Below are 25287 nucleotides of genomic sequence, written 5' to 3' on the forward strand. Positions count from 1 at the left end.
CATTGTGGTCCCTGTGATGAACAACAGTACTTGTAGTTTCAGAGACTCTGCAAACATTAGTGTTTCACGTAATACTGGTGACCAACAAGCAACGTGTGGCAATGAGGCATGATAAGTGACAGCTGCCTTGCCGTATCAGCCTGTTTCTGAGTACCAGTAATGTTTCTACTCTCATTCTCCTCTGTTCAGTCCTCTTGAGCTTTGAAGTAGCCCCCGCATCGATGCTGTAGCACTTGAACAGCAGATAATGAGTTCTTACCGGTGGTCTTCTCAGGACCTCTTCCTCCATCGACCCACGGGTCTCCGTGGGCTACAACTCAGAGGTCTCCTCCTGAATTGTTTTCTTTTCTGTTAGTAACAAGCCTTAGAGGAAATCTTACTGTGGCCCTGAAAGCTGCCTTTTTTTCAGGAACAGGAACGGAACAAGGATGTTGACACTCCGCCAAAGTGGATTATTTTTTTGTAAATGAGGCAGAATTTGCCAGCATTTGTGTTCAGGATGTAAATTATTTTTGAGAGCTTTCCAGGTCTCCTGCAGATTCAGAATGGGAAGAGAAAAGACTCTTTTGATCAACAGATGATTGAACTGTTGGTCTGGGGAGTCAGCCTAGCTTCTGCTAGAAGGGCTGGAGATGCAAGAGCACAGATCTGATGTGATCGCAAAGGTGCTTCGTGCAGTGAAGGGTGGTAGCAAATCTGAGAACGTTCTTTTGGAGGCAGTCATTGAATGGCTCCTCTTTAGCCTCTGGACCACCTGCTTTGCTGGCCAAACCTACTTCCTTGGCACCAGTGTTCAGAGAGTTCAGGCTGTACCACTGCAAACAGAAAAGTGCGTTTAGTATGCCATGCATACAAGTATCTCTTTGCACCAGTTCTGTGGTTTTCCTTTGTTAAAGGCATTGGAAACTCAAAAGCCTTTCGGGACGAAAGGGAAACTTTCTTTGAGGTGGTCCAAGCCCCCTGTCAAACCATCTGAAGATTTCTAGCAGCTTTGTCTCAGGTTGTTTTTGAGGCAGGAGCCAACGGCAGCACAAGGTCCTGTTTCTTGCTGTGGGAAGGAGCATTATCATGTGCACCACAGCAGATCCTGCTGTACTTGCTGAATCCTAATGTGGTTGCTGGGCACAGTCATTAATCCTTGCCTTTTACAGAGGGAACTAAGCAAGCCACAGAGGAGGATGAAACACTTTTGAGGAACTCTTCTGAGCAGGATTTCTGTTTCCTTGGGTCCTGCTTAATTAAGGGTAACTGAGGGTAAATGAACAAAGGGTATTTAATTTGAGCAACACTTTCTTAAGAAGAAAGAGGAGTAACTGACCTGCAGTTTTTCACATTTCCTCATAGACCAGATGCAGCAGGACTGATTTCCAGACACTAAGATCAATGGGAACCACAAATGCTTGGTACTTCACCAAATCAGGTCACTGTCACCCTCTTTTCCCAAAGGAAGGAAGGGCCCTGAGGCGAGTGTTAAAACCCACCATTTCAGTAGGAAACATTCATCCTGTGTTACTGGATAAAAGTTTAGTGTTCCTCTTTGGAAAGAGATGGAAGGAGCAGGGCTTTCTGTTGGACTACAGAGGTAAAAAGAAGTGAGAGGGTTGCTGTGGAGGGCTTTTGGGTCATTCATCTTTCTACTTATTATCTGTGGTGTGCAGCCTATCAGAGTCCCTTGGTTCAGTAATGCTGTTAGACTCAATTGCAATTTCTGGCTTATGGGTACAGCCTCATCCCCCAGCAAAGGAACAGAAAGCTTACCAGGGAATGTAGCCATGTGCAAGACTCCATTGGGAAAGATGTAGTCAGGAAAGTAGAAACTGAGAAATTATCTCTGTTTGGTGCGTAATGATTTAACTGTGCAATTTGCTAGCACTTGCATTTACAGATCACAGAAGGCTCTAAAAAAATCAGTAAACAACTTTCCTTCTTCCACAGAGGAAATTACCATTAGCCGTATTTTATAGCTGGGGGAAAGGGAGAGGTTACTGAAGGTGAGAGAACTCTCTGGGCTAGAAATGTTCAGCATCCAAGATGAGGAATTAGGATGAATATCCCTGGACAGCTGCCTAGGGACAGCTGCAGGATAGCTGTGAAAAGATACTGCTTCCTCATTGTGTGACCTTGTCTGCTGTTTGTTCAGGTCATTGTCCTCTGATGGTTGTCTCAAACTGGGCACAAATGAACAGAGTACTTCATCTTATTCTGTATGGTGAAAAGCTGAGAGCAACGCAGGCAGAGTGGGACAGAAGGAGAGGAAGGGTGGGAATGAACCTGAGAGAAGGGATGAGGGGGGTATATTATTTATGTGTTACATTGAGTCATTGGTGGAGGAGCTGTGATGGTTATGTCTCAATTGGCATGGTGGCCTTAACATGTAAGGATGATGTGAATCCTGGGGACAAACAGGTGTCTTCTCTAGGAATACATTGCTGTTTTTCCTCCAAGAGTCTCTTGTGAAGGACTTCAAACTATGATGTTGGGTGCAACAGCTCTTCCTCTCATTGTCTCACTCACTTGAGCTAATTCAACTGTTCACTGTACCTTTGGCACTTTCCCACCAGCTTCCTCATCTTCAGTGATTACACAGGTCAACATGAGATCCGTCAAAACTGTTCTGAGCTGGAGTGTCAGCCATGTGGGGGGGTGGGCTAATCAAGAGTGGGGCAAAAGCTGACAGAAATGGTTTCATGGGGCTGTGTTGGAGAACAGGGAGAAGCAGTTAACTAGAACTCTTCTACGGGTGCTCCTAGGCTAGACAATGCTCTAATGGAGTCATAACTCTTTATAGCCATTGTGTGGCTGTCCCATTATTGTATATACTTTGTAAGAAAGTGTGTATCTTCCTAAGCCACCCTGTCTTCTCATTCTGGTGTTGTTCCTACATGTGTTTTCTTCAAATGCCTCTTGAAGGTCCCTCACACAGATTTTTTTTTTTTCTTCTTTTGCTCCCCAGGGTGTGGGCAGGTTCTTCAGGCTTCTAGAGGTCAGATTTTGCTGGAGGGTTACCCACTGAATGCACGATGCGAATGGACTATTCATGTTCAAGCTGGGTTTAACATTGAATTAAGGTAGGTCATACTGACTTTTAGCCAGCACTGGTTTCAGGTGGACATGTATATAACCAAGAGTCAAGCAGGGTCAATAGCTGGGAGCCCTGGGGCGGTGAAGGTACTGCCACCACTTTGCATTTGCTCTTTTCCCTGGTCTAGCTTGTGATGGGCAGCCACTGCACAAATCACCAATACTGTGCCTTCAGTTCCCATTTAGGACAGCTGGATGCTAAGGAGAGTTTCTCAGATATTGGGCACAATGTATCTCTCTAGAGGCCTCTTCAAGACCTTGGCACCAAAGCACCCAGTATTTTCTGAAGAGTGTACCAGGCTGAACTAAGACATTCTTTGAAGCAAAGCTGTAGGAATATTTTGATATGATGTCTCATGCCAGGAGAGAGTTGCCCATGGGACCTGCCTTGCATTTAGCCTACATTTTCCCACTTTTATTTTTCTTTCTCTCATTTTACCAGCCCTGTCCTCTACCAGCCTCAGTTATTCCTCTTACCATTCCTATGTCTGGAGGATGTGATTGGTTCTCCTGCATGTCATTGCTTCTCTGACCTGTGTATGCTTAGACCTGTTAACCCACCCCTGCTGACTCAAGCTCACAGTTCTTGATTGGGTATCCTGCCTAGTGCAGGAGAGCCCCTAGTTGGGGTAATTAATACTGTTCTCATGTGTATCAGGGAACTCACACATGCAGCTGGAAGCTTGGCACGGGATTGTATTCAAAACCCACTAGCTAATATAATAAAAACAGTATCTAAAGCCTTCACATCAATATTTCACCAGCTTTGGAGTCCAAGCAAAAGAACTATACTAGATACACAAACAGATTCCTTCCTGTATGTTTAAAGAGAGAGTTAATACTTAGTAAGAGGAAGAGAAATCAATTGAATAGAAAAAAAAGAGCTTGTGGCATTCCCACACTAATGCCCCTTTTTCAGACTTGCAAACGCAAGCCTATTGTGTAGTTATGAGCAACTGCAATTATTGGCTGGATAGTGTTGGAGCCTCTTGACTCTAGAGAAATGTGCAGGAGACACAGGGGAGCAATGCTGTGAAGAGGAGTTTTATGTTCTTGTGACACAACGTTGCATCAGTCTCAGCAAGTATGAGCTGTACCTACCTTGTTTTTAAAAGATGTTGTTGGCTAGGTGTATGATTTGCACAGCACAAGCTCAGGGAGGTGGTAAACTGGTATTTTTTCCATTTCTGAACAAGGCTTTGTCAATTGTAAGGCTTAAAAAGTGCTTCAGGAGCTACAGGTGTCACCCTGTCTTCACTTTTATGGGGGTGGGTGTGAGAGTGGAAAGGGATCCTGTGCATGCACATCACTAGTGAATGCACCCATCTCTGGGTAAAGAGTTGACAGCCAGGTGGCACCAGGCACAAGGTACAAGAAAGGGAGGAAAGGCTATTGTAACAAAGGACACTAGGTTGAACAGCAGTACTTGCTGTGCCTGCTCTAAGGAGAGTCTCATTCATTTTCAAGGCAGAGGAATGGGGAGTGCTGTAGATTAAGCTAACAGATATACTAACTCTTTGGAGAAATCAGACCTCCATTCCAGACCCTGAGGGCCACCTAAATGCGTGCTAGGAAGATGTTAGTGTCACATGAGATCTGTATAGTTCACTCCATTTACCTGTGCTGTTACAAGAAGATGCAAAACTTTAACATGAGGGGCATCCTGCAGAGAGTGCCTTTCTCTTTTTCCCAGCGTCCATCCTTCCTACAGTCAAACAAACACAATACTAGGCATCTCCTTGATGTGACATAACGTTACATTCCAAATATGAAAGTCTCCAAGAGGGAAGCCTGAGCTACCAAACTTCTGTTGTCAGTGACTACATTTATTTGAGCTGGGTAGCACTGGAGAAGCCTAAAGCCCTATGCCCAGCCTGAGCTGAGCTTGATGTCTGGGTGCCTAAAGATCCCAGCAGGTGACACAGCACTTCTAGGGAAAGATCAGGAACTGTCCTGAATGTCCACACTTAATCCTGCCACCCTGCAAATCAGGAGGCGTAGAAGGAAGCCTCCAGGGCAAACACAGAACATGAGGACCTATATCTACCTCACAGAGTAGATAGAGTGTGTTTTGAATCACCTGAGGTTTTCAAGGTAGACTACCTCAAAGCTGCCTGTTGAGGTACTTCAGCAGTTAGATACTGTGGAAACTGGGTACATTTAGCCTAAAGCTTCTCCTACACAGAAGGGCAGGTACAACTAAGCAGGCCACCAGAGTCTTCCTCCTGGGTCTGCCATCCACGCTGAATTGTTGCCTTTGCTGCATTTTCATATAAACACACTCATCCCCTCTGTGGGTGCTACCTCTAAGTTGTAACACACAACCACATTGTGCTGAATCAGCACAACTGCTAACAAACAAAATCCTTTCTTCATTCTCTCTGTGCACAGATCCTATTTGCTGCTGCTCTGATGGCTTGCGAGGGCAGGGAGACAGTGTAATACAGAAGGGGAACAAAGCAGTTTGTCTCTGCTTACATAAGGCAGGAAGAGTAAAACTCTCAGGAGCACAGATAAATCTTGCCTTGCTTCAAGCTGTGCCATGCAGTCCTTTGGGGGTTGGCTAAGCAGAGCTGTTTTGATAAATAGTGCCTAGATTGTGGTGGTAGTTTGTTTTCTATGCTTTTTTCCAGCCTTGTTTTAATTTGGGTTGTGGTGTATAGGCTCCCTCAGCCTGAGCCATGTCAGGGATGTCATACCACAGTAGAAGTAGCTCACAGCTTTCAATCATTTTCTTTAATGCCTCAGCAGAGATGGAGTTTTAAATATTTTCCTTTGACTAGAAGATTTCCTCAGAGAGGTGGGTGAATGCATTGGCACTGCAGACACTGATGGAATCAAGCCAATACTTTGCATTCCATTTTGTATCTGATGACCTATAGCACTAAATTAGCACGCCTAGATTCATAATATCCAAGAGAATTATGATATACAGTTTCACAGGTGAGGGAACTGAGGTTCATTACATTGCCTGTACTTGTGATTTAAACAGCAACGGACCTCGTGGTCTGTAAAGGGTCCTGTCAACTGGGCCGTAGCCAAGAGGTTTTGAAAAGCTTTGGCAGATTTCCTGACCTGCCAGTTCTCAGTCTTAATCATGGGATCCCATGTCATCAGTACAGTGTGTCTGCTTCTATGCTAAGTTAAATAAAATGCAAATCAGACCCCCCTATGCCTTTCACTTCTTCCACTCTGTTTTAATCATTTTTTAAAGCAGAGAAAGTAAACAATTAAAAACAGTGTTCTGTGTGTGGCTCTCTCATTCTGTACCTTCACTCTGTGTGAGTATCTCTTGATATTTTTTGTTCAGGGACACACTGCTAGACAGTTTACCTTTACATCTATAAATAGTACTGCTCCTATTAAATGGTGGGCATCCCAGAAACTTTCCCTCTGTACTTACACACATACTTAATTTTAATCAGGAATGTACCAGTTCAGAGAACAGGTAAATATTTTTAGGATTGAGTCAGGATAAACTGTAGCCTGATAAGTGTGACAAGGATGAATGGGTTAATTTGTGTTGCTCTATAACTTCCATAAGGGTAGATCCCTGGGGTATGATCCACCAGTGGAAGAATGTTTTGAAGATGTAGTGTATAACCTGATGCCTGTGAGGATGTCTTTGGCAAACCTGACAGAACTAGAATTCAGCTCATGCATTTTATGCAAAGCTAAGTTGAATTAATCTCTCTCTAATGCATATTTAAATTAGACGTCATTTTTTTCTTATTCTACATTCTACCAGATGATTTAAAAAATGGGCTCTGCTCCATTGGTGTAGCTTCCTACAATTGCTCATTCATGTAGTATACTCCCGATGCTCTAAAATCAACCTATATGATCTAAACAAAAGTGACTGAGTGAAGAGGCCTCCTAAGTCAGCTCATGAGTCATCAAAGAAAGGTCATTTCACATAATATGTGGGCCTCCTTAACATGGGGGCCTGAGTCCCAAGAAGAGAAGAGCAGGAAATAGGCTCCAGTACTTTCTTGCCTCTTCAGACTATGAGATCCAGCAGCAGATCCAAAATTTGTCTCATCCCTTTGGTGTGAAAATGCAGTCTTTGTGAATCACTAGGCCCACACTGGAATAGGCAATGTGGGAGATTTAGCCTAATCCTAAATACACATATCTGCGGCATTAGGAGTTCTCAGGAAGATTGAGTAGACAAGTTTCATTTATAGAATGTTCTGCTGAACAGTTAGTAGCATGGCCTCTCCCAGGCCCAGATCTTCTCAATCTTATCTGCTGTACCAAGGCTGGGCCCAGCACCCCTGGCCATTGCTCATTCTCCAGAGGCACTTGGTGTTTCTCACTCTGCTTCTCATTCATATTCTGGTGGGATGCTTTGGCTCTGTGCCCCACTGAATTCAAACAGCAGCATATAACGTTGCTGTTAAAGAACAAGAGCCTTGTGCAGTGGCTGGATCAAAGCTAGGAAAGACAGACAGTGTGGGAAAAGTCATTAAATATTTCCCTTCTGCACTAACTCCTGTCCCTTATTTCTGCCCTCAAAAGAAGGGCAAATGCCAGACATTGGGGGTTTACTACCATTTTGCTTTCTAATGCAAAACATGCTGTAGTGTTTCAGATTCCCTTTCTCTGCCTATTTCTGCTTCTGTTACATCCTCAAGCTTTCCTTGTACCCCTAATTGCTGACTTCTGAACGTCACAATGTAAATAGCTTTTGAGCCTTGGTCTTTGATGCTGTTACTTTTAGTATTTAGAACTTTATTTAGGGGAAATAGAACAATTTTTAGCAAACAGCCATGATAGAAATATGCCCCCTACAGTGTCTGATCCCAGATGAAAGTTCTAACATTGTAATGTAGTAAGGGACCTGATGCATGTGAACAGACTGTATGACTTCAATTTAGACTTCACTGTTCTGCCACTTAAATACTCTCTGGAGCAGCTATGTAGATTTGACCTCGCTTCCAAGGATCTTGGTGCAAATATTGAGATGAAGTGAGGGGGACTTCATGCGATTAGGGAATTCTTGATCCATTGAGGGGGGGAAGCAGTAACATAACTAAACATCCAAATAAATCAGTCAGGGTGCACAGGTGAGAGTATGCAGTCTGACTGTGTGTCCTTGTTCCCCAAGATTCTCCATGCTGAGCGTGGAGTTTGACTACATGTGCCAGTATGACTACGTGGAGGTCCGTGATGGGGACAATTTGGACAGCCGAATAATTAAGAAATTCTGTGGAAATGAGAGGCCACCTCCCATCCGAAGCACTGGGTCTTCACTCCATGTCCTCTTCCAGTCCGATGGATCCAAGAACTTTGATGGATTTTATGCTGTCTTTGAAGAAATTACAGGTAAAATAACCCAAAAGTGGAACATGCCACTCATTCTCATTAATTCAATTTCACTAATGTCTCTCCCTGTTTTGCCTCATTAAAAGCTTTCATGCTGTGTTGCCAACAGCAACTTACACAACATCAGTGCAGGGAAGATTCAAAAGCCGTCAGATGTCATGTGAATGTGAGGCTCTTCTAACAAAGACTGAATTCCTTCTACCTGTGTGAGGAATAAGCACATCAGCCAGCACAGAAAAAACTGCTATTTTGTGAGACTTTTCTGTTTAAATCTGAGAACTAAGAGCACAGAAGGAAATAGAGGAAGGGGCATGTGTATCTGCAATTACAGAATTGCTCAATGCTGTGTGCAGGAGCAGAGTCACTGTCTCAATTAGCAAAAACCTAATGCAAAGCCTCATAATTAGCTCAGTGAAAATGCCCTGACATGACTCTTGTGTTGGCTTATGAGTCATACTATTAGGGTTTAAAAAAAAAAGTGTGTACAAAGGACAGATTATTTTCTTCAAGAAAAAAAAGAGGCATTTCCCATTCTGTGATGAACTCAGTGTTATGAATGACAGAAGCAGGGCTCCAGAATTCCTGTGTTTTTGTTAATACTCAGTGCTTGAGTCCCCCACACTGCTTTCCGTTGTTTCTTTCTGGCTGCAAAATAACATTGAAAATGTAGCTGGCTCCTCGTTTTGCCATTGCGTTTGAAGCAGCCTCTACGCTCTTCCTGGATCTTCCTTGTTTAGCTATGTAGGGAATTTTGGTCAAATCTATCCACAGTACTCCTGGCACAGAAGGCTAATCAGAGTGCGCTGCTTTGCCATAGATAAACCCTGCAGGATCTATGACTCACCAAAACTTGCCTTCCGCACACCCTGGTGACCTGCATTTCATGAGGTCATGCAGGGGTATACCTGGGTCAGGAAGTTTAGTTATTTTATATAATCCTTATATAAATACACAAACCTACAGTGGATCAGCTGTTAACAATGATCAGGGGTGTAACTAGCAATCTGAAATGTGCATACTGCTAGAGGCAGTGCCTATGCCTTTTCTTAGCCTGCCTTGTTCTTCGAATGTTACGTTTAGTACCTGTTAGTAACATAGCAGGAGCAGTTAGCTATTGATGTTTCGCCTGGGCTTACAGCAGGAGAGGTGATATAGAACAAATTAATGTGGTGTGGGCTATGTTGCATAAGGGCTGCCTACACTCAGGGAACTAACATTTTCCATATGGTGCAAGCTGAATTGATTCTGTTTTCTCTGCCCAGCAGGGAACACTTGGTATTCAAATACTGTTGAGCACTTTATTTCCGCCCCATTTTTAGTGGTAATTATTCTGAGGCTGGGTGGTTGCAAGTGTGGTAATCCACACAGAGCACGTTGCAAAGGGCTTCTTAGAGTTTGTGAGGAGGTCTTATTGTGCACTTTATTATGAAGCTGTTCTGGCCTAATGTGTAGCTGCAGTGAAAGGCTTTTAAAACACTCCTAGTGTCTTTTTATGTGAAGCATTAACCTGGCCAGCAGGACAGTTTAGGAGAAGAATATGGTGTGCATGGGGCAGCGTACAATTGAAAGCAGGGGCAGCACAGGATCGGAAGCTCTGGCAGCACATTACAAACTGAAGCATTTCCCCTGAAATTTCCCTCTGTGCACAGCACTGTGGAAAAGCCAAGGTCTCTGGAACAGATTGCATGGGACTTGCTAGAGCAATTCCCTGTGCTGCAGGTGAGAGCAACAGCACTTGTGCTTACAGGATGTGGACCAGGCCATGGAGGTGATCTGATGTCCCCAGCACCTTAGTGGTGTAATGGAGAGGACTGAAGAAGCATCTTGTGCTGTCAGAACTGAATTCCTTCCCTTTCTGTCTTCCTTTCCTCTGAGCTCTGTGCTGGCTTATAAGTCACAGCTTGCTGAAGCAGTGGCACTGACTGCACAGAGGTCACTGGTTCAACTGCCAGAAAGGTTTTGATTGATACAATATAAGCTGCAAAGCCTAATTCCCCTTTAGGAAAGGTCACTGCATGTGTAGTTATTAAAGGATGAAACCACACAGCCTGCTGCGCTGTCTGGTCTGGAAGCAGGCGTTAGGTTCCATCTCATGCCAAGTGTCAAATGGGAACCAGTAACTGGCATGAGTGACTAGAATTTACTCAACAGACTTCAGATGAGAAGGATGGGAGGCCAGATGGGGAGGCATCAGGGTCTCTTAGGGATCTGGATATGCTGGATCTAGTTAGATGAAAGCCTGTTATTGAATTTCAATAATGCTTTACTTTCTGTCCCCCCAAGCTAGTGATCTGTGACACAACAGAGGGGCTTTAACCTTTTGTAGTACTGTCCCATGTTGCTTGACTGAAGCCAGGAAATCAAGACTCTTTTAAAAAAAAAGAAAAATATGTAGTGCTCTTGAGTATCAGGCATTTTCAAGGACAGTATCTGGCACTTAACCTTGTTCACTTGACATACTTTTACAGAATCATGAGACAAAGCTGGGGCAAGGACAAAGCTGAAAGTTCACTGGTTTCAAACCAGTGAGTACAAAATATCAGTCTGTACAGGCTCTTCTGCTTCTCCTTCCCTTTCTCAGTGATATTTTATGTTAGTTGGATACAGTACAATTGCCACATATACATTCCTTTTAACGAATATGTTACTGTCCTTAGTCAGACCTTAGTCTTCAGTGAGACCTGGAAGATACTCATTGCCCAGCTATGTATGAATTGCTGTTCCATCACCACATGAAACCTCCAGAGAAATCCATATGTGGCATCTATATATTTCTTGCCTCTTGCCATCTGGATATAAGAGACTGAAAGATTATGCTTCAAGTGAAGTCTTTGCAAGGAAAACTGCTGATTCTGATATATGTCATTCTGGACTGCAGCAGAGAGAATGCTTTAAATGTAATAGTTCACAACCTCACCATAGGTCCCTCAGGGTGGATTGCTTGTGGTTGCAACATTCAACAGCTGGTACAAAGATACATATTTCTGTTATAACCAAAGTAATCAGTGTATTTAGTGTGGAAGGACTGAACTCAACTTCTGGTATGGATCCAGATGTGAACTTTGCTGCAGTGTCTTGTTTTGTTAAGATGGACTTGAAGCAGAGCATCAGATCCTGAACTCCTCAGGTGTTGGAGTTACTTGAATCTTAAACTGGAGCTAAATCTTGAGATTTTTGGCTCTACTTTCTGTCTGCTAAACCCCATACTCAGTTTGGAAAATAATCTAAGTGGAAATTATTTCTTTGTATTTTTGAGAGTAAATTGTTCTTCTCACTCATCTCCCCTTAGACTAGGCACAGAAAAAAGCATGTATGTTATTGCACAGTGAAATTTGCTGATATTAAATTGCGCAATTACACATTCTGATATTAATTTATGCTAATATGTACAGTTTGATGTGTATCACTGGTAGATTTGTGGTGTGCAAGAGCTTCCCCGGCAGACTTAGGGTCATTGTGACCATTCAGAGCTTCCTGATCCCAACACCAAAGAAGTAGTCTTCAGGGGCAAAGCAACTCCCAAAGTCTGGGATGACAAATCCAAGACCCAAAAAACCCACCAGAACCATGGATCCCAGAACTTATCCCTAAACTCTGGGATAAATGGCAGGAGAAATGTAGGCTGATATTAAACTTTAATTTAGGCTAAGCTCTAAAGACTGTTGGAACTTGCTGTAAATTATTTTTCTCCCAGAAACCTTTCTCACCACTTGACTACAGTTGAAGGAAAATGGTAAGAGTAAGTGATGAATGCTGGGAAAAGAACTGCCCATCCCTGTAAGATCCCCTCTCCAGCAAGTAAGAAAGAAGAGCAGAAGACTTTTTGACATGCATTAGGCCCTTTATTGTGTCTTCCTAACTTTTAACCAGCATGTGTAATTTACCCCAAGACACAACCATCATGAGAAAAAATAGATAGGATGCCCATCTTATGAGAAACCATGAACGTTTTTGCTTTTCTTTTATAGCTTGTTCTTCATCTCCATGTCTTCATGATGGAACGTGCATTCTAGACAAAAGTGGTACCTACAAATGTGCCTGTCTGGCTGGCTATACAGGGAATCGCTGTGAAAACTGTGAGTACAGGCACTGTGTGTATGACCAGCCTCCCGGGTTGTCACTGATGCAGCCCATTAATTGTTAGGAGTGTCATTGATATGTAGGTTAGGTCTGTCCCCGTGCCAGAGAATGCACTCATCTTCTTGTGGCATTTTTTAAGGCATGTTGCTTGCAGTTTATGCAGATTACTACTAAATAGTTCTGGAGCTTTATATCTATGTGTAAAAAGGTAAAATAGAATTGGGGCTGGGAGACAGTACACAAGGAATCTTGTAATGAACTAGCCTTATCAGACAGACATATTCCTGCCTGCTATTTTTCACTGTGTGGATCAGCTCTTCTCAAAGTACATACGCCAGCTAAGCTCTGCGCTTGATGCTCTAGCCAGAGCCAGTCCTAGGAGGTTTGTCTTCCCTCACAGCCATCTGAAAGGTAGGGTTCTGGCACCATGAATGACAGAGACTTGGGATCAAAACAAATGAAAAAGGGCCAATTCTGTCCATATCTGTGTTGGTGGTCCTCACTGTACGTATAGTCATATACCTGGTTTTGTCCTGCCAAGTGAATTGTAAAATAACTGGGTTCAAATGAGTTCAAATCAATTGTCTGTCCTAGTGATTTAATTCTTCATGCTTGAGCAAATGTCTTCATCTAACAGGGCTTGAAAGAGCAAGAAGGAGTAAGAATGGTGGAATATATGCTACGATAAAGGCTGTATCATCTCTACTAGCTGAAAAGAGCATTGTGCAATATTTAAAGTCACTGAGCTAGAGCTCCAGCTGACTCTGGAGGATTTCAGTGATACTAGTGAAATCCACTTGGGATCATATTTGGCCCAAGACAGAAAGCATGGCTTACTGTGCCCTGCTGTGGCATTACTTCAGCCATAAGGCACACAATGCCTTGCCTGTTTCCAGAGTTTTTTTCAGTTCTATGTCAGAGCAGCCAATATACACCAAACTACTTCAAAATCTTTTCCCCACATGTGCCATTGTCAGGAGTGGATTTCTCTCCTGGAATTGGTTTTACTTCATCAGGGGAGTTAAATCATAGTGACATGGTACCTCCTTGCAGGGGTGATTTTGAGATAAAAGACCTTTCGATTTCTACAGATCCAGAAGTAGCTCAGAAGACTTGACTTTTCTTCTGGCAGACCACATGAGAGGTAGTTTTACATTTTCTATAAGCCTGAAAAGGTTTTGGTGCTGAACAGCATGCCACATTCTGCCAGATTGCGTAGATTCCTGGTATGTTTTCTGTGGGGAAGGGCTTGCTGAAAATTGAGGGTTCCTGACCTCAGGGCTAATGCGGCTGGCTCTTCTGCTGACAGCCTCTTTCCTGTGAGTAGTTGTTTGTCAGGTCACTTAGGGACTGGAAACTCCCAAGCTCATTGCAACTGCTCAGTGAGATTAGTTCCATTCTTGTCTTGAGGAGAGAGTTAAAAAAAAGGGAAAGATTCCTGTCTGGTTTAGAACCAACCTAAATTTCAAATTAATTACATTTCCAGCAAACCTCAACCATAGTTTTGGCAGGCCTTACACTACAGTCAAGGCAAGAAATGAAGCTCACATTCTTCTACTAGTTTTCTTTTGTAATTCCAGTGTAGAAACCTCACCCATGCAACACACAGAGCAAACAGAGGAGTTAGTGGATAAACACTAGGAAGAGATTTCTGTCTTATTGTAAACAATTAAGGGTATAGGTAGTAACAGAATAAAAGGGACGAGACACTTAAAAATATATACAGTAAGTTTTTTAACTTGACAGAAATCCTGTAGTTTGATTTGTGAAGGAACGGGTTAGGTGGATAAAATATTGTTACTTTATGATGTTTGCAGCTGTATGCTTGCCTTTTGCTTATGCTAGGAAGTATTTTTTCCAGCACCTATATTGCTGCCTTCCATAACATAAAGCTTGACTTTTTTTCTTCTATGTGAGTAGCAAACCTCACACTGGGAAAACGTCATAGCAAGTCTCTGTTCTCTCTCTCTTCAAAGAAGCTTTTTCTTAAGATATTTCCTTCAGTTTTGCCAAAACATATCCTAAGTATTTTCCAGTGTATAGGGGGAAAAAGGCAGAAAATTAAAGTTTGATTTGTTTTTTAAGAGCAAAAGGAAGAACTGGAAAAAATATCTGTGGCTGTAATTCTTTACAAATTAGTCATGTAGTTTCCTGAACAGCATTGCAGTTTAAATGTTAAAGGGAGATTGTGTCATGCTCAGAATCTTTCTGTCTGTTAGGTCTTGCAGCAATGGTGCTGTCTTGTGAGGTGGAGCCAAGGGAAATGAATTTACTTCTGCAGAAAACAATCATAAAATGTTCCATTTTGGAATATTGAATATGACTTTGGACACTATGAGGCTGATTCTTTAGGTCTGGTTTTCTTGGAGGAAGTCAGGTGCAATCCCATTAAAGTCAATGGATTTATGTTGATGAAAAATAGGTATAAGAGAGAAGAAAATTAGAGCCCCTTAATGTTAAAAGCATATAGAAGATTTGAGGTGGTGCAACAGAAGGTATCCAGAGAGGTATGAGGGTTTTAAAGAAATCCAAGGGTCATACTTCAGAGGAAAGTAGACTGAGGGATTATCTCATTGGGGAATAAGTTAAGGCCAAATTAAACAAATTCAGCAATGGACTTTTCATGACAGAATCAGAAATCTCTAAGTCCCTTACCATCCCAGTGCAGCTGTTTCTTTTTGTCTGTTACCAAGTTTAGTTTTAAAGATGTGGGAATCACTACTGGAATTACAGAAATCAACCTAATGAGATAAACCACAAGGAACCTATTTTTCCTCTGTTAAACTAAATTCCATCTATTTAACAGCATGATCAACATTGGTCAAGCTGCTTTCCCGGGGTACTATTCAACCCTAATTGCTCTGTCACTTACAATTTGCGATATCAATAAAATAATTAAAGGCACAGGTTGTGTATAACTAGCAGTCTCTTTTCTCTTCTACTATGGCAGCCAGGAAATTGTCTTTTTGTTTACAATTTGAGGGGCTAATATAGTGATTTAAAGGCTTCAACAGCACGAAGTGAAATGCAAGCATGTATCTTTCTAACAGCTGGTAGTATTTCAATCAGTCCTGTTTCAGGGCAAGAAATATTTTATCTAAATATGTCTGATTTCACTCCAGAGACTCTTAAAAATAATCTATATAAAATTGTAAAACAAATGCTGACCAATAGAATGAGATCTTTCCTTCTTTATTCTGCCCTAAAACACAATAAAGACAAGTCCTAGAGACCAGCAACAAATACTTTCTTACACATAAGCATGCTTTGTTATGATGATACAGTAAGTAGAGAAAACTAATTCCTATTTTAAATACTTGGGTTTCTCTCTGATCTTAAACTGAGTTTGTAGTATTCCTGCATATCCCTCCCAGTGACCCCTTAGCCATGCTGACATGACTGAGGTCAAACATGGGCTTTTCTGTCTGACCTTTGTGGATTTTAATGCAAATAATCCTGCAGTCAGAGGCATTAAAAGAAAAAAACAAAACCAGATCATCTTGTTCTTTTAGCCTGCAATACCCTGAAACAGAGCAGCAACTTCCCCAAAAGATGCACATTATGGAAAAAAATAACTGACTAGTGGCCTCATCCTGGTGCTCTGCATGCTAAAAAGCATCCACTCAAGTATCAGACTGTCAATGACTCTGTACAGCATGACAACTACTTGTTCAACTCAAACGAAGAAAGGTCTTTTCCAAAGTCCCAGTGTTGAGTTTGCCTGCTGAAGATGCAGCTGTAGAGACGGTACTGCTGGTACCCCATGGCAAATGCTCTCCCCCTCTGCTTGTCCTCCTCCTAGGACAGGGTGTTCTGACTCAGGAGTCCTCCCAGGGCTTGCTGGCCCCAAAGCAAGAGACCTTGACCTCATCCTGCCCTGAAATTTCCTGTTACCTTTATTTCAAACAAAGCCAGGCGAACTAGAGTTCCTACGCAAATAAGAGGAACTTGTGCTGAATGGGGAATTCAGGGCTCAGATTTGATTTCCATTTTTATTCTGTTTCTCGCTCCTGTCTGCCAAGAAGAAGAGGGTTGTTCTGCATCCTAATGAAGGGACTGATTAAACTGCATAAACTAACTCCTTGCTGTAGCCTTTGATGTTGCTAGGGCTGGCCTTATTATGTTCCAACAGACCTCTGAATATAGCTTTCAGGCCCTTCCCCACTGCTGATATAATCCCCTTCCATCCTTCTTGGCCCCATACAACTGTAACTTGGGCTGGTTCTTAGGGATCCCCTCACCGTTAACAGACTGACTGACTGATATTTAAGATAGGGAGAAAGCATTAACACTCTCCCACCCCCTGCCTTGTTCTGCTGTGGAAGAAATGAGCCCAGCTGTTAGTGCTTGGCATAGGCTAGACAGAGTTTTAATCCCAGCAGAGTCTAAGATGAGGCACTGGGTAAAGGTTCTGACATTAAACCTAGTTTTCTTGCCTAACCATGGACATGTAATGCAGAGTCTTCTAAGGGAATGCTTGGAGTTTTTTAAAATTTTGTCAGAAAGATTCTCAGGAATAGGTTTCAAGAAGTGCCATAATCACCATCTATAAGCACAAGTATGTATTGAGCCATTTGCAGCCCACATGTGTTAGACCATACCTATGCTGCATGATTACAGTAGAGAACTTCAGGTATAACCAAATGCCCCTGAGCCCTTTCTTGCCACTCTGGCCTGGAAATCAGTCCTATTCTGGTTAGGGAAAATGTTCCAAAAAGACATAGGACTCTTAATTTCCCTACTTTTAGCCCTGCTGTTGTTGTTTGTTGAGTTTTGCTTATTTTTTCCAGTGGAAAATAGCTAATTACAGGTTTTTTAAAGGGACAGAGTTCTTCCCCACTTGCGTAAAGGTGTCTTTTTTGGTGTCTGTGTCAAACAGATGAGATTAATGCCACTCTTTCTCCGTCACATTTCTACTATCCTCCCTATAAGCTTGCATGTATAGGGTGAGAAGTAAGAACCCAACTCCTGCTGCTGCCGAAGCACATATATACCTGGAGCTGCTAAGAAGTAAAGGCTAGTGGCCTTTTTTCACTATCATAATCCAAGGGTTCACCTGCCTTGAGACCCACACACTAGCAAAAACCTTTAACTGGAATGTGGCAGTTCTCAGGTTTTGCAGACCCATTAGAGGTTACAGGCTAAAGCTTAATCCAGCACCATCCTTTAGCCTGATACAGTAACCCTGTAGTGTGAACACAGGCAGGAAGCTCTCAGAGCTTCTCCAAAACCTTCTTGGGACTCCCTCTGAGAGGCAACATAGTATTACTACTTGTGCCTTGAGCACTATTTCTTGGTTAAACAGCTCTTTATGGGCAAGACTGTTCAAAAGGACAGTTAGTTCAGAGAGGGTGAGATAATCCTGCAGTGAAGACATGGCCAGTGCAGTCATACAGGATGCTTCATTGACCCACATTTCTCTGCAAAGCCAGGTAAGATAATAGTACTGCAGTCCTCAGAGAGGTTTTTAATAAGTCACCTTCAGAGTGCAGTTCTGGTGGGATAATGCCCTCTTTTGTTCTCCTGAGCTGGTCAGAAGAACATTGTGATGCTGGCTAGATGTTTGCTAGGATGTTATCCTTGCTCCCCCTTACTGCTCCACAGTATACTCCTTTCCAGGAGAATCATTGTTTACGAGGGCAAGGTGTGTATTGTTTAGTGCCTAGTGTGTGATTTTGAAGGGCTTGTCCCGAGAAGGAGGTAGCAACTTCTGCTCCCAGTTTTCACTTCAAGTGTTTCCTGAAGGTTTCTCCCTTGGTTAGAAGGATGCTGGAACTGTTCACACAGCAACTGCCAAACCACCAAACTTTATGTCTGGGTGTTTTAAGGTAACCTGATATCAATTTTGGGTTGTCTTAATTCACCGAGTGATAAACTAAAGCTGTTCAGCTGCTGTTACACAAACAGCCAAGATGCACCCATAGGAGGACAGAAACAACTAAGAGAAAAATGAGGTTGATGGTTGAGGATGGAAATTGCTACAAACATCTGAATCAATCACCAAACAATTGCTGCTTGTGAATCAGCTGGCAGAGAACTAGTCCCTAGGACTGCTCTTTCCTTCAGCTCTGTCAATATGACTGTTGGATTGGGCAAGTCATGCAGTCTCTGGGAGGAAGTTGCTCATACCGTTTAGCAGTGTTTGATCTCATAATATTTTTATAGTGTTTTGAAACTCCAGTGAGTAAATGTAGCTGACAGCAAGGCTGAAATAGTGTTTTGAAGCTCCAGTGAGTAAATGTAGCTGACAGCAAGGCTGAAAGAGACAGGGCATCTGTCTGCTTCATTGACAACTCCTCTTGTCCCTTTGTTATTTTCCTCTTGTCCCTTTGTTATTTTCTCAGTGTCTATTAACTAGACAGGTTTTTTTAGTTTTTCAGAAAGTGAAATGTGTCTGGTAAAACCCCATAGTATTCTGCCCAGAGCATAGCCCCAGGCATTGCTATCATCTAAATAAATCAGAAATTGTCTCTTTGTTAACGTAATCCATCCAAGGATAGGCTTGCCATAGGAAAAGAGGTGTATTTCTAAACCACATTAAATGGATTCATAGGGAATCTCCACTTGCCCCGCCCCAGAACAATCCTGAGGTTTTTCCTCAGTCTGCTAACATTCCTTAGAGATAAAACCATCCACAGCAGTCTCCCTGGTATGACTTGCCATGTAGAAGGATGAATCAATATTGCAGGAGGACAGGTTGGACCAATCTACATTCCAGGTACTCTTAGATGGGACAAAGATACTTCTACCTGTCATTTCATCACTTAATCACTTAAGAGACTAAGTCTTCCTGACAGATCTGCTCTAATGGATGGCATAAATCAGCTCTTCAGCACAGAATAACTGCACGCAGGCCAAAAACATAGTCTGCTCCACTGGCACACTTTAGGCTCACCCCCACCTTTTGCAAAGGTCACAGACGGCAGGGGGCTGGTATACAGTTGTAAGTTGCTGATGGAGATGTCTTCTGCCTCCTAGCCGGGGAGGTGGGTGATGTATCTTTTGATTTCTTTGGAGCTAGAAAAATGAGAAGGGCCTGGAGTAGCTTGTAGATTTGGGGTCTCTGCCTCTAACCACTCCTTGTCCTCTCTGAAGACTACTGATACACTGTTCGTAGCTTCTTGGGTGCAAGCATACAGACTGCATGTTCTTGCAGTGCTTTGGGGTAACCTTAAAGCTACTTTGAAAGTTTGCTGTAATAACCAGTATTCTTAAATGCTGACAGTTTCATTCTCCCCCCCCCCCCCCCCCCCGCAAAGTTCATTCAAAGGCTTCATTCCTCCTTGAGGATTTTATACTCAAGCATCTCTGAGGCAAGCTACCTTACACACTTCCCTTTGTTGCACTCATGGGCATGATTTCACTGTCTTGCAGGCTGTTTGCAGCTGATACAAAACACTGCCAAGGCAGAATGGCCCCAGGTGATAGGAATGATGACACAACCAACCAGGCAGTATCCCTGCACTTGCTCTTTCTTATGGCTCCCATACTCCTCTTTGGTTTCTTCAAGAACTCAGAAACTGCATTTCACAGCCAACCAAATTGCCCTGCTACTTCCTTAGTACTCTCCTGCTTTTTAGTTCCCTTCATTTTCTTTTTCCCTACACTCTCATCTCAACACTTGGTAATTTCTATCTCTTTTTCTTAAACAGGCAATGCCAGATCTTCCCTTCTGTCTGAAATCCAGCTCAGATCCCTGCAAAAGGCTGAATAAGCTATTCTGTCAGCTATGCTAGGGTGAATCTGTATCATTAAATGGTGTTTTCCTGTTACAGTTAATGCACATTCACAAACATTGTTTCAAAGCAATATGCATTTCTTTAGACTGTCTTTCTCATCCAGCATTGCCTGGGCTTGTCCCTGTTTAGCTGGAAAGCTGACATCTCCAAAATTAAACACCTCAAGATGATTTACTCTCCTTCATAATTTGGTATAATAATGAGCATATCAGCTTCTCTGTTGCCCTACAATCTTCCCCTTGAGCAGATAGTGCTCTCCTCTGCAGTGTGATATTGTGATGTTTTCCAAGGGACACACTGGGGAACTTATTCTAAATATTAGTTCTTGCCACTGATAGAGAAAGTGAATGTTGAGGATCATTAGGATTTCACTCACTCCAGTATCCCATGCACAAACAGGTCCAGTTGTGTAATTAAATAGGCCATCCAAGTACCAGAAAGGTTGTATCCAGAGACACAGCTTTCTAAGGGCTAAGAACAATGCTGATAAAGATCAAGTGGCTAATTGTAAGCAACAACCTCCAAATTGCCTCCAGATGAATAAATCACAGTGGGTGATCCAAGCATATTTTCACATGGATACAGTCTCATTCACAGAAGCAGGGAGCTGGAAAACATCAAGGGTGAGTTCCAATTGGCTGGAAGGGAATGAAAAGATTTGGATTTCAGTAGGGATTATGTCATAGTTTTGTGTAATTATTCCTAGCTGGTGGAACCACTGCAAAAGCAAAGAGGCCCAGAGAACAGGACTGGAAGTCTACTATCTCTGGTACTTGGGGTTGGCTGATCGATCAGCTGCTCTTGTTATGATTTCCTTTAACATTTCCAGGATTAATGTGAGGACTGGCAAAATGCAACAATGAGAGGAGATTTGAACTTCCAGGACTTTTTCATGGGGGATAAATTAAGGCTAAAAATCTTTGTGGTGAATTGTCTGTCCCAGCATTTCTGCCTGAGCTTGGCTGGAGCTGGGCATGGAGCTGGGAGAATGTGTCTTTGGGCATCACGAGAGGCACAAAGGAGGGTGGAGAGTTTCCTCTCTGTTGAAACACAAGTGAGTGAGGGCAGAAATAGTTTATCCAAAATCCTCCCTTGCTAGTAGCCTGAATGGAAGCTACTGCAATGAAGGGGGGAAGGGGGGGGGGGGGGGAGCACTTTTGGGGAATAATCCTTGTTACCCCTCCAGGACTTGTATTTGATACTGAAAGTGAGTGCCTAAGTGACATTTAGGCACCTATTTGCTCTTTTAGCTACTGAAATAACCATGACATGGGCACCTTTGTGGAGCTGGCTGTTAGTATCTTAGCCTTGCCAGCTAGAAGTGCCTGTGATAACATAGAGGTTGGAGGTCCCTCTGAGACCCTCCCCTAAAGCCTCACCCACTCATTGCTGAGTCTGTGGTAACAGGCATGATCAAGTAGAGCAGCGCTGCTTGGGTGTATGGCTGTAGCTGTTCAGAGCATTTCTTGTTCTCCAAGGTCCAAGAGCCTCCTTATTCCAGAAAACACTGTCATCACTGTGACCACCTTTTTATCACAGTGGTTTCCTTGCCCTTTCCCGTACAGGATCTGCTGCAGTGTTTGCATGTATTTGTTCTCTGCTTTGAGAGTCTTGCTTTAAAAAAAATAACTTTCAACCCAATCCCTAGCATTCTTGGCTTTTTCTTGTTCACCCCCTTCTAATTTCTGGTTTTAAAAGTTGCAACCACACTCTTTTTTCACCTCAATGCAGAGCCTGTCAGCTCCAAAAAGTAAAAGTTCTGAGGGGCAACAAAGAAGACAGGCAAGCATGCTAGACATCACCAGCCCCCCTCAGACATGACCCGTGTAAACACACACCACCCCTGGAAAGCATTTTCTTCAGGAAGTCCTGACCAAGACTACCTGTCCTCCAAAGTGGTTCACCTCCCAGCAGTCTGTTCCTGCTGTGGGGAAGAATGATGATCACATAGCAAAGCTAATGCCATCAAGCCTCTCTGGCTCTCGTGCACATCCAGCTCTTGCCAGGGGCTGAAGGAGAACAGCTGGGCTGCTTGTCAGTGTGTGGCCTTCCAGTAGCAGCGCTCTCCAGTGCGGGAGAGGTGGGAGGTTCACGGAGGTGGTGGCAAGAAGGTTAACGTCCTTATGGTGGATCCTGCAGTGTTTGCTACCATTTATTCAGGAGAGCTTGAGCTCAGAGTTGATCTTGAGAGCAGCATCAGAAGATGCCAGGCTGTTTCCTGAGTGTGAGTACCATCACTGTGAATTGAGCTCCTTGTAGAAACAAAGCCTGTGCTAAAATGATTGCAGGCTCAGAGAGAGTGTCAGCAGTGTCACAGAGAGAAAGACATTCCCACCACAACTTATGCAGCTTGCTTCTATGAGGCTGCAGGACCTCATGAATTCATTCTTGCTAACAGCAGACTTATGTTGTGCCCATGATCCCAGCATGCAGAGAACCTTGAAGGCAGACAGGAGCCAGACAAGAACGCTGGGACTCCTAAAGCGTAAGTCTGGAGTCAGGACTCCTGCCTCACAGTGTGTGTAACCTGTTACATCAAGGTCTGGCAGCCCTGCGCAGAGGAGAGTGCAGAGCCACCTGCCTCAGGATGGCAGGGTGGCCTGATGCCTTCTGATGCTGGTGGGCTATTTCATCAAATCCGTGGCCAAACTCATATGCTTGCTTGAACGTCCTGCTCGCTGCTTATGAAAAGGAATAAAAAAGCAGTTCTCCTGAGCGCTCTGAGCCACAACCTCCAGAGATCACTCACCTCATTCCCTCCTTGAGGACACAGCCATTCCAAAAGGATTTTGACAGGCAATGTCTTTATGCATTTGGCTAAAGTTAGTCTCCGTGGGCTTATGTGTTAGGCATTAACCATCTCTGGGCTGCTATGCCAAGCTGCAGAAGGATGATGTCTCAGGAGAGGCATCTGAATCCTCCCCCACATCCGTTCTTTTCTGCCAGCAAACCCTGTGAGAACCTGAGGTGTCCTCACCTTGTGGCTGCACACTGGGGAGAGAAGGGATAAATAGGAATAAATGGTATCAGAGATTTACATGGGCTGACAGAGCTCATGGGCCAAGATAAAGAAATAAGCTCTGTTATGAGTGAAGACAACAAATTCTGTAAGTCTGAATTCAGAAAAGCTCTTTACTCATGGGGCTTTGCAAAGGGCATCACAATACCCAGCAGTAACTGCTAAGCTGTTCATGGCTAGTTCCCTCCTTAACTCTTGTGATTTCTGTTCAGGCACACTGAACTATCCACTCCCATATGGCTCCATCACCTTTGTACAAAACACTGCTGCTAAGAATAATGTGTGGATTACATAATGGTATAATTATTTAATGCTGATTTCTGCACAAAGCTGGGTCAGTTTAAATGTAAAAGTAGTAAGAATATCAGGAGATGACAGGACTATTCCTAGCTCTGCCAGTCACTCACTGTTTGCCTTCAGGTAAATCACTTGATACCTCCGTGCTATAGCTTCCCCAGCAGTAAAATGCAGACAGACACCAATTTTATAAAAAACCTTTGCAAATACAGAGATTATAAGCTTTAAAAATTGTTATATATTGATACTCAGGTAGTCATGTAATCAGACTTGCCCTCAAAACAAAAGTTAAACCAAGAAAAAGAATCTGATCAAATAAAAGACTTGCAGGCCAAAAGTCAAACCTAATGGGATTTACCACTATTACCTTTAGTAGGCTTGGCCATAGTCAGTGACTGCAAAAATCAGTGAGCTGCATGAAATGCATGTAGGTAGAGCTGGCTGGGAGTTTTCTGTTAGAATGGTTTCACAGCAGTAAATTTTCAAAGAAATTTATATTTTCTGCTGGAATTTTTTTTAATTATTATTTTCTTAATCAGAGAGAGAAAAAAACATCACTGCCACATACTCCGCATGTTATGCTTCCTCCAGCAACAGCATCTTGGAGCTGTGATTTCTGGGCCTTCCAGCTTCTCTGGCTCCAGCACACTTGCCAGCCACTTTCGTGGAGCCAGGAAATCCCAAAGCTCAGGATCCAAAATCCTGATGCTGAGGTTCCCTGCGCAGCATTTCTCTGGCTCAGGGGCTTCTGTGGCTTTTAGCAGCATGTTAGGTCATGATAGCATTCACTGAAGAAAAAAGTGTCATTTAGGCTTTCTCCTGAGAAAATGTCCTCTTTCTGATGATAGTTATTTAAATTTCTTCAGTTTCAGCCTCTATCAGGCTTTCTCTGACAGTCATTAGGCTGGTTTGGCTAGGATGGTGGCACTGGGGGTTCCAAGGCAAGTCCATAGCTTGCTCTTGCTGCAGAAGATATACGCTAGGATTTATAATAGCAAAAGCTGCTCTGCTCCCCTACTTGTTACCAAGTGCAGTTTCTGTGCCCATTTTCAGTGTTTGGCCTCCACTAAGCGTGCCAGCACACCTTATGCAAAAGCAATATTACAAGTACATAGAAAAATGTTCCTCAAAGCCACTACTACAGAGTCAAAATGTGCTATATACATTAGCATTGGTCAGCCTGAAAGCCAAACTCTGACTTGGGGATATGCAACAAGATAAATTTCTTTAGCAGTAACAGTATTAAAAAATTCTGTAAGCAAATTAAGAACAAAACTCTATACAATTACAAGCTCTTGCACCTAATATTTCAGGGGGGGGATGAAAATGGAAATAGAAGCCTTTTATTAGTACCGGCAATGAGAAATGAGATTTATTTCAGGCATGCAATGTATTATTGAAAGGTTGTGCAGAATTTAGAGATAATGTATGATATGTGTGAGGAGGTATATATTATTTAACAAGCAAGTGGGTGAGAGGAAGGCAGCAGAAAAAAATGGTGTTCATTTAATGAAGGGACCCTGGGACAAAAACAATTTATTAATTCCATCAGACAGGATTTGAAGGACATTGAAGAGAGAAAAGTGTAGCTCAGGAGATCATCTAATTTATCTCACTGGTGATAAAATGAGCATGAAAACTATTTCTAAATGGCAGATAATTCAGATCTGAGGAATGTCTTACATATAATTTAAAAGGGAGAGGAATTTGCACTGTTATTATTAATAATGGAACATTTTACTT

General features: G+C 42.9%; 1 protein-coding gene across 2 annotated transcripts in view; it reads left to right on the plus strand.

Moving 5' to 3' along the window:
* The window catches only part of PAMR1 (peptidase domain containing associated with muscle regeneration 1), a 58435-nt gene that overhangs the window by 16463 nt on the left and 16685 nt on the right, over positions 1–25287 (plus strand). For both annotated transcript variants that reach the window (XM_049825886.1, XM_049825887.1), the window contains exons 4-6: positions 2954–3068; positions 8192–8409; positions 12378–12485. In XM_049825886.1, coding sequence (XP_049681843.1) covers positions 2954–3068; positions 8192–8409; positions 12378–12485 — 441 coding nt within the window. The remainder of the gene's footprint in view (positions 1–2953; positions 3069–8191; positions 8410–12377; positions 12486–25287) is intronic.

Source organism: Accipiter gentilis, chromosome 22, assembly GCF_929443795.1.
Source record: "Accipiter gentilis chromosome 22, bAccGen1.1, whole genome shotgun sequence".
Lineage (NCBI taxonomy): Eukaryota > Metazoa > Chordata > Aves > Accipitriformes > Accipitridae > Astur > Astur gentilis.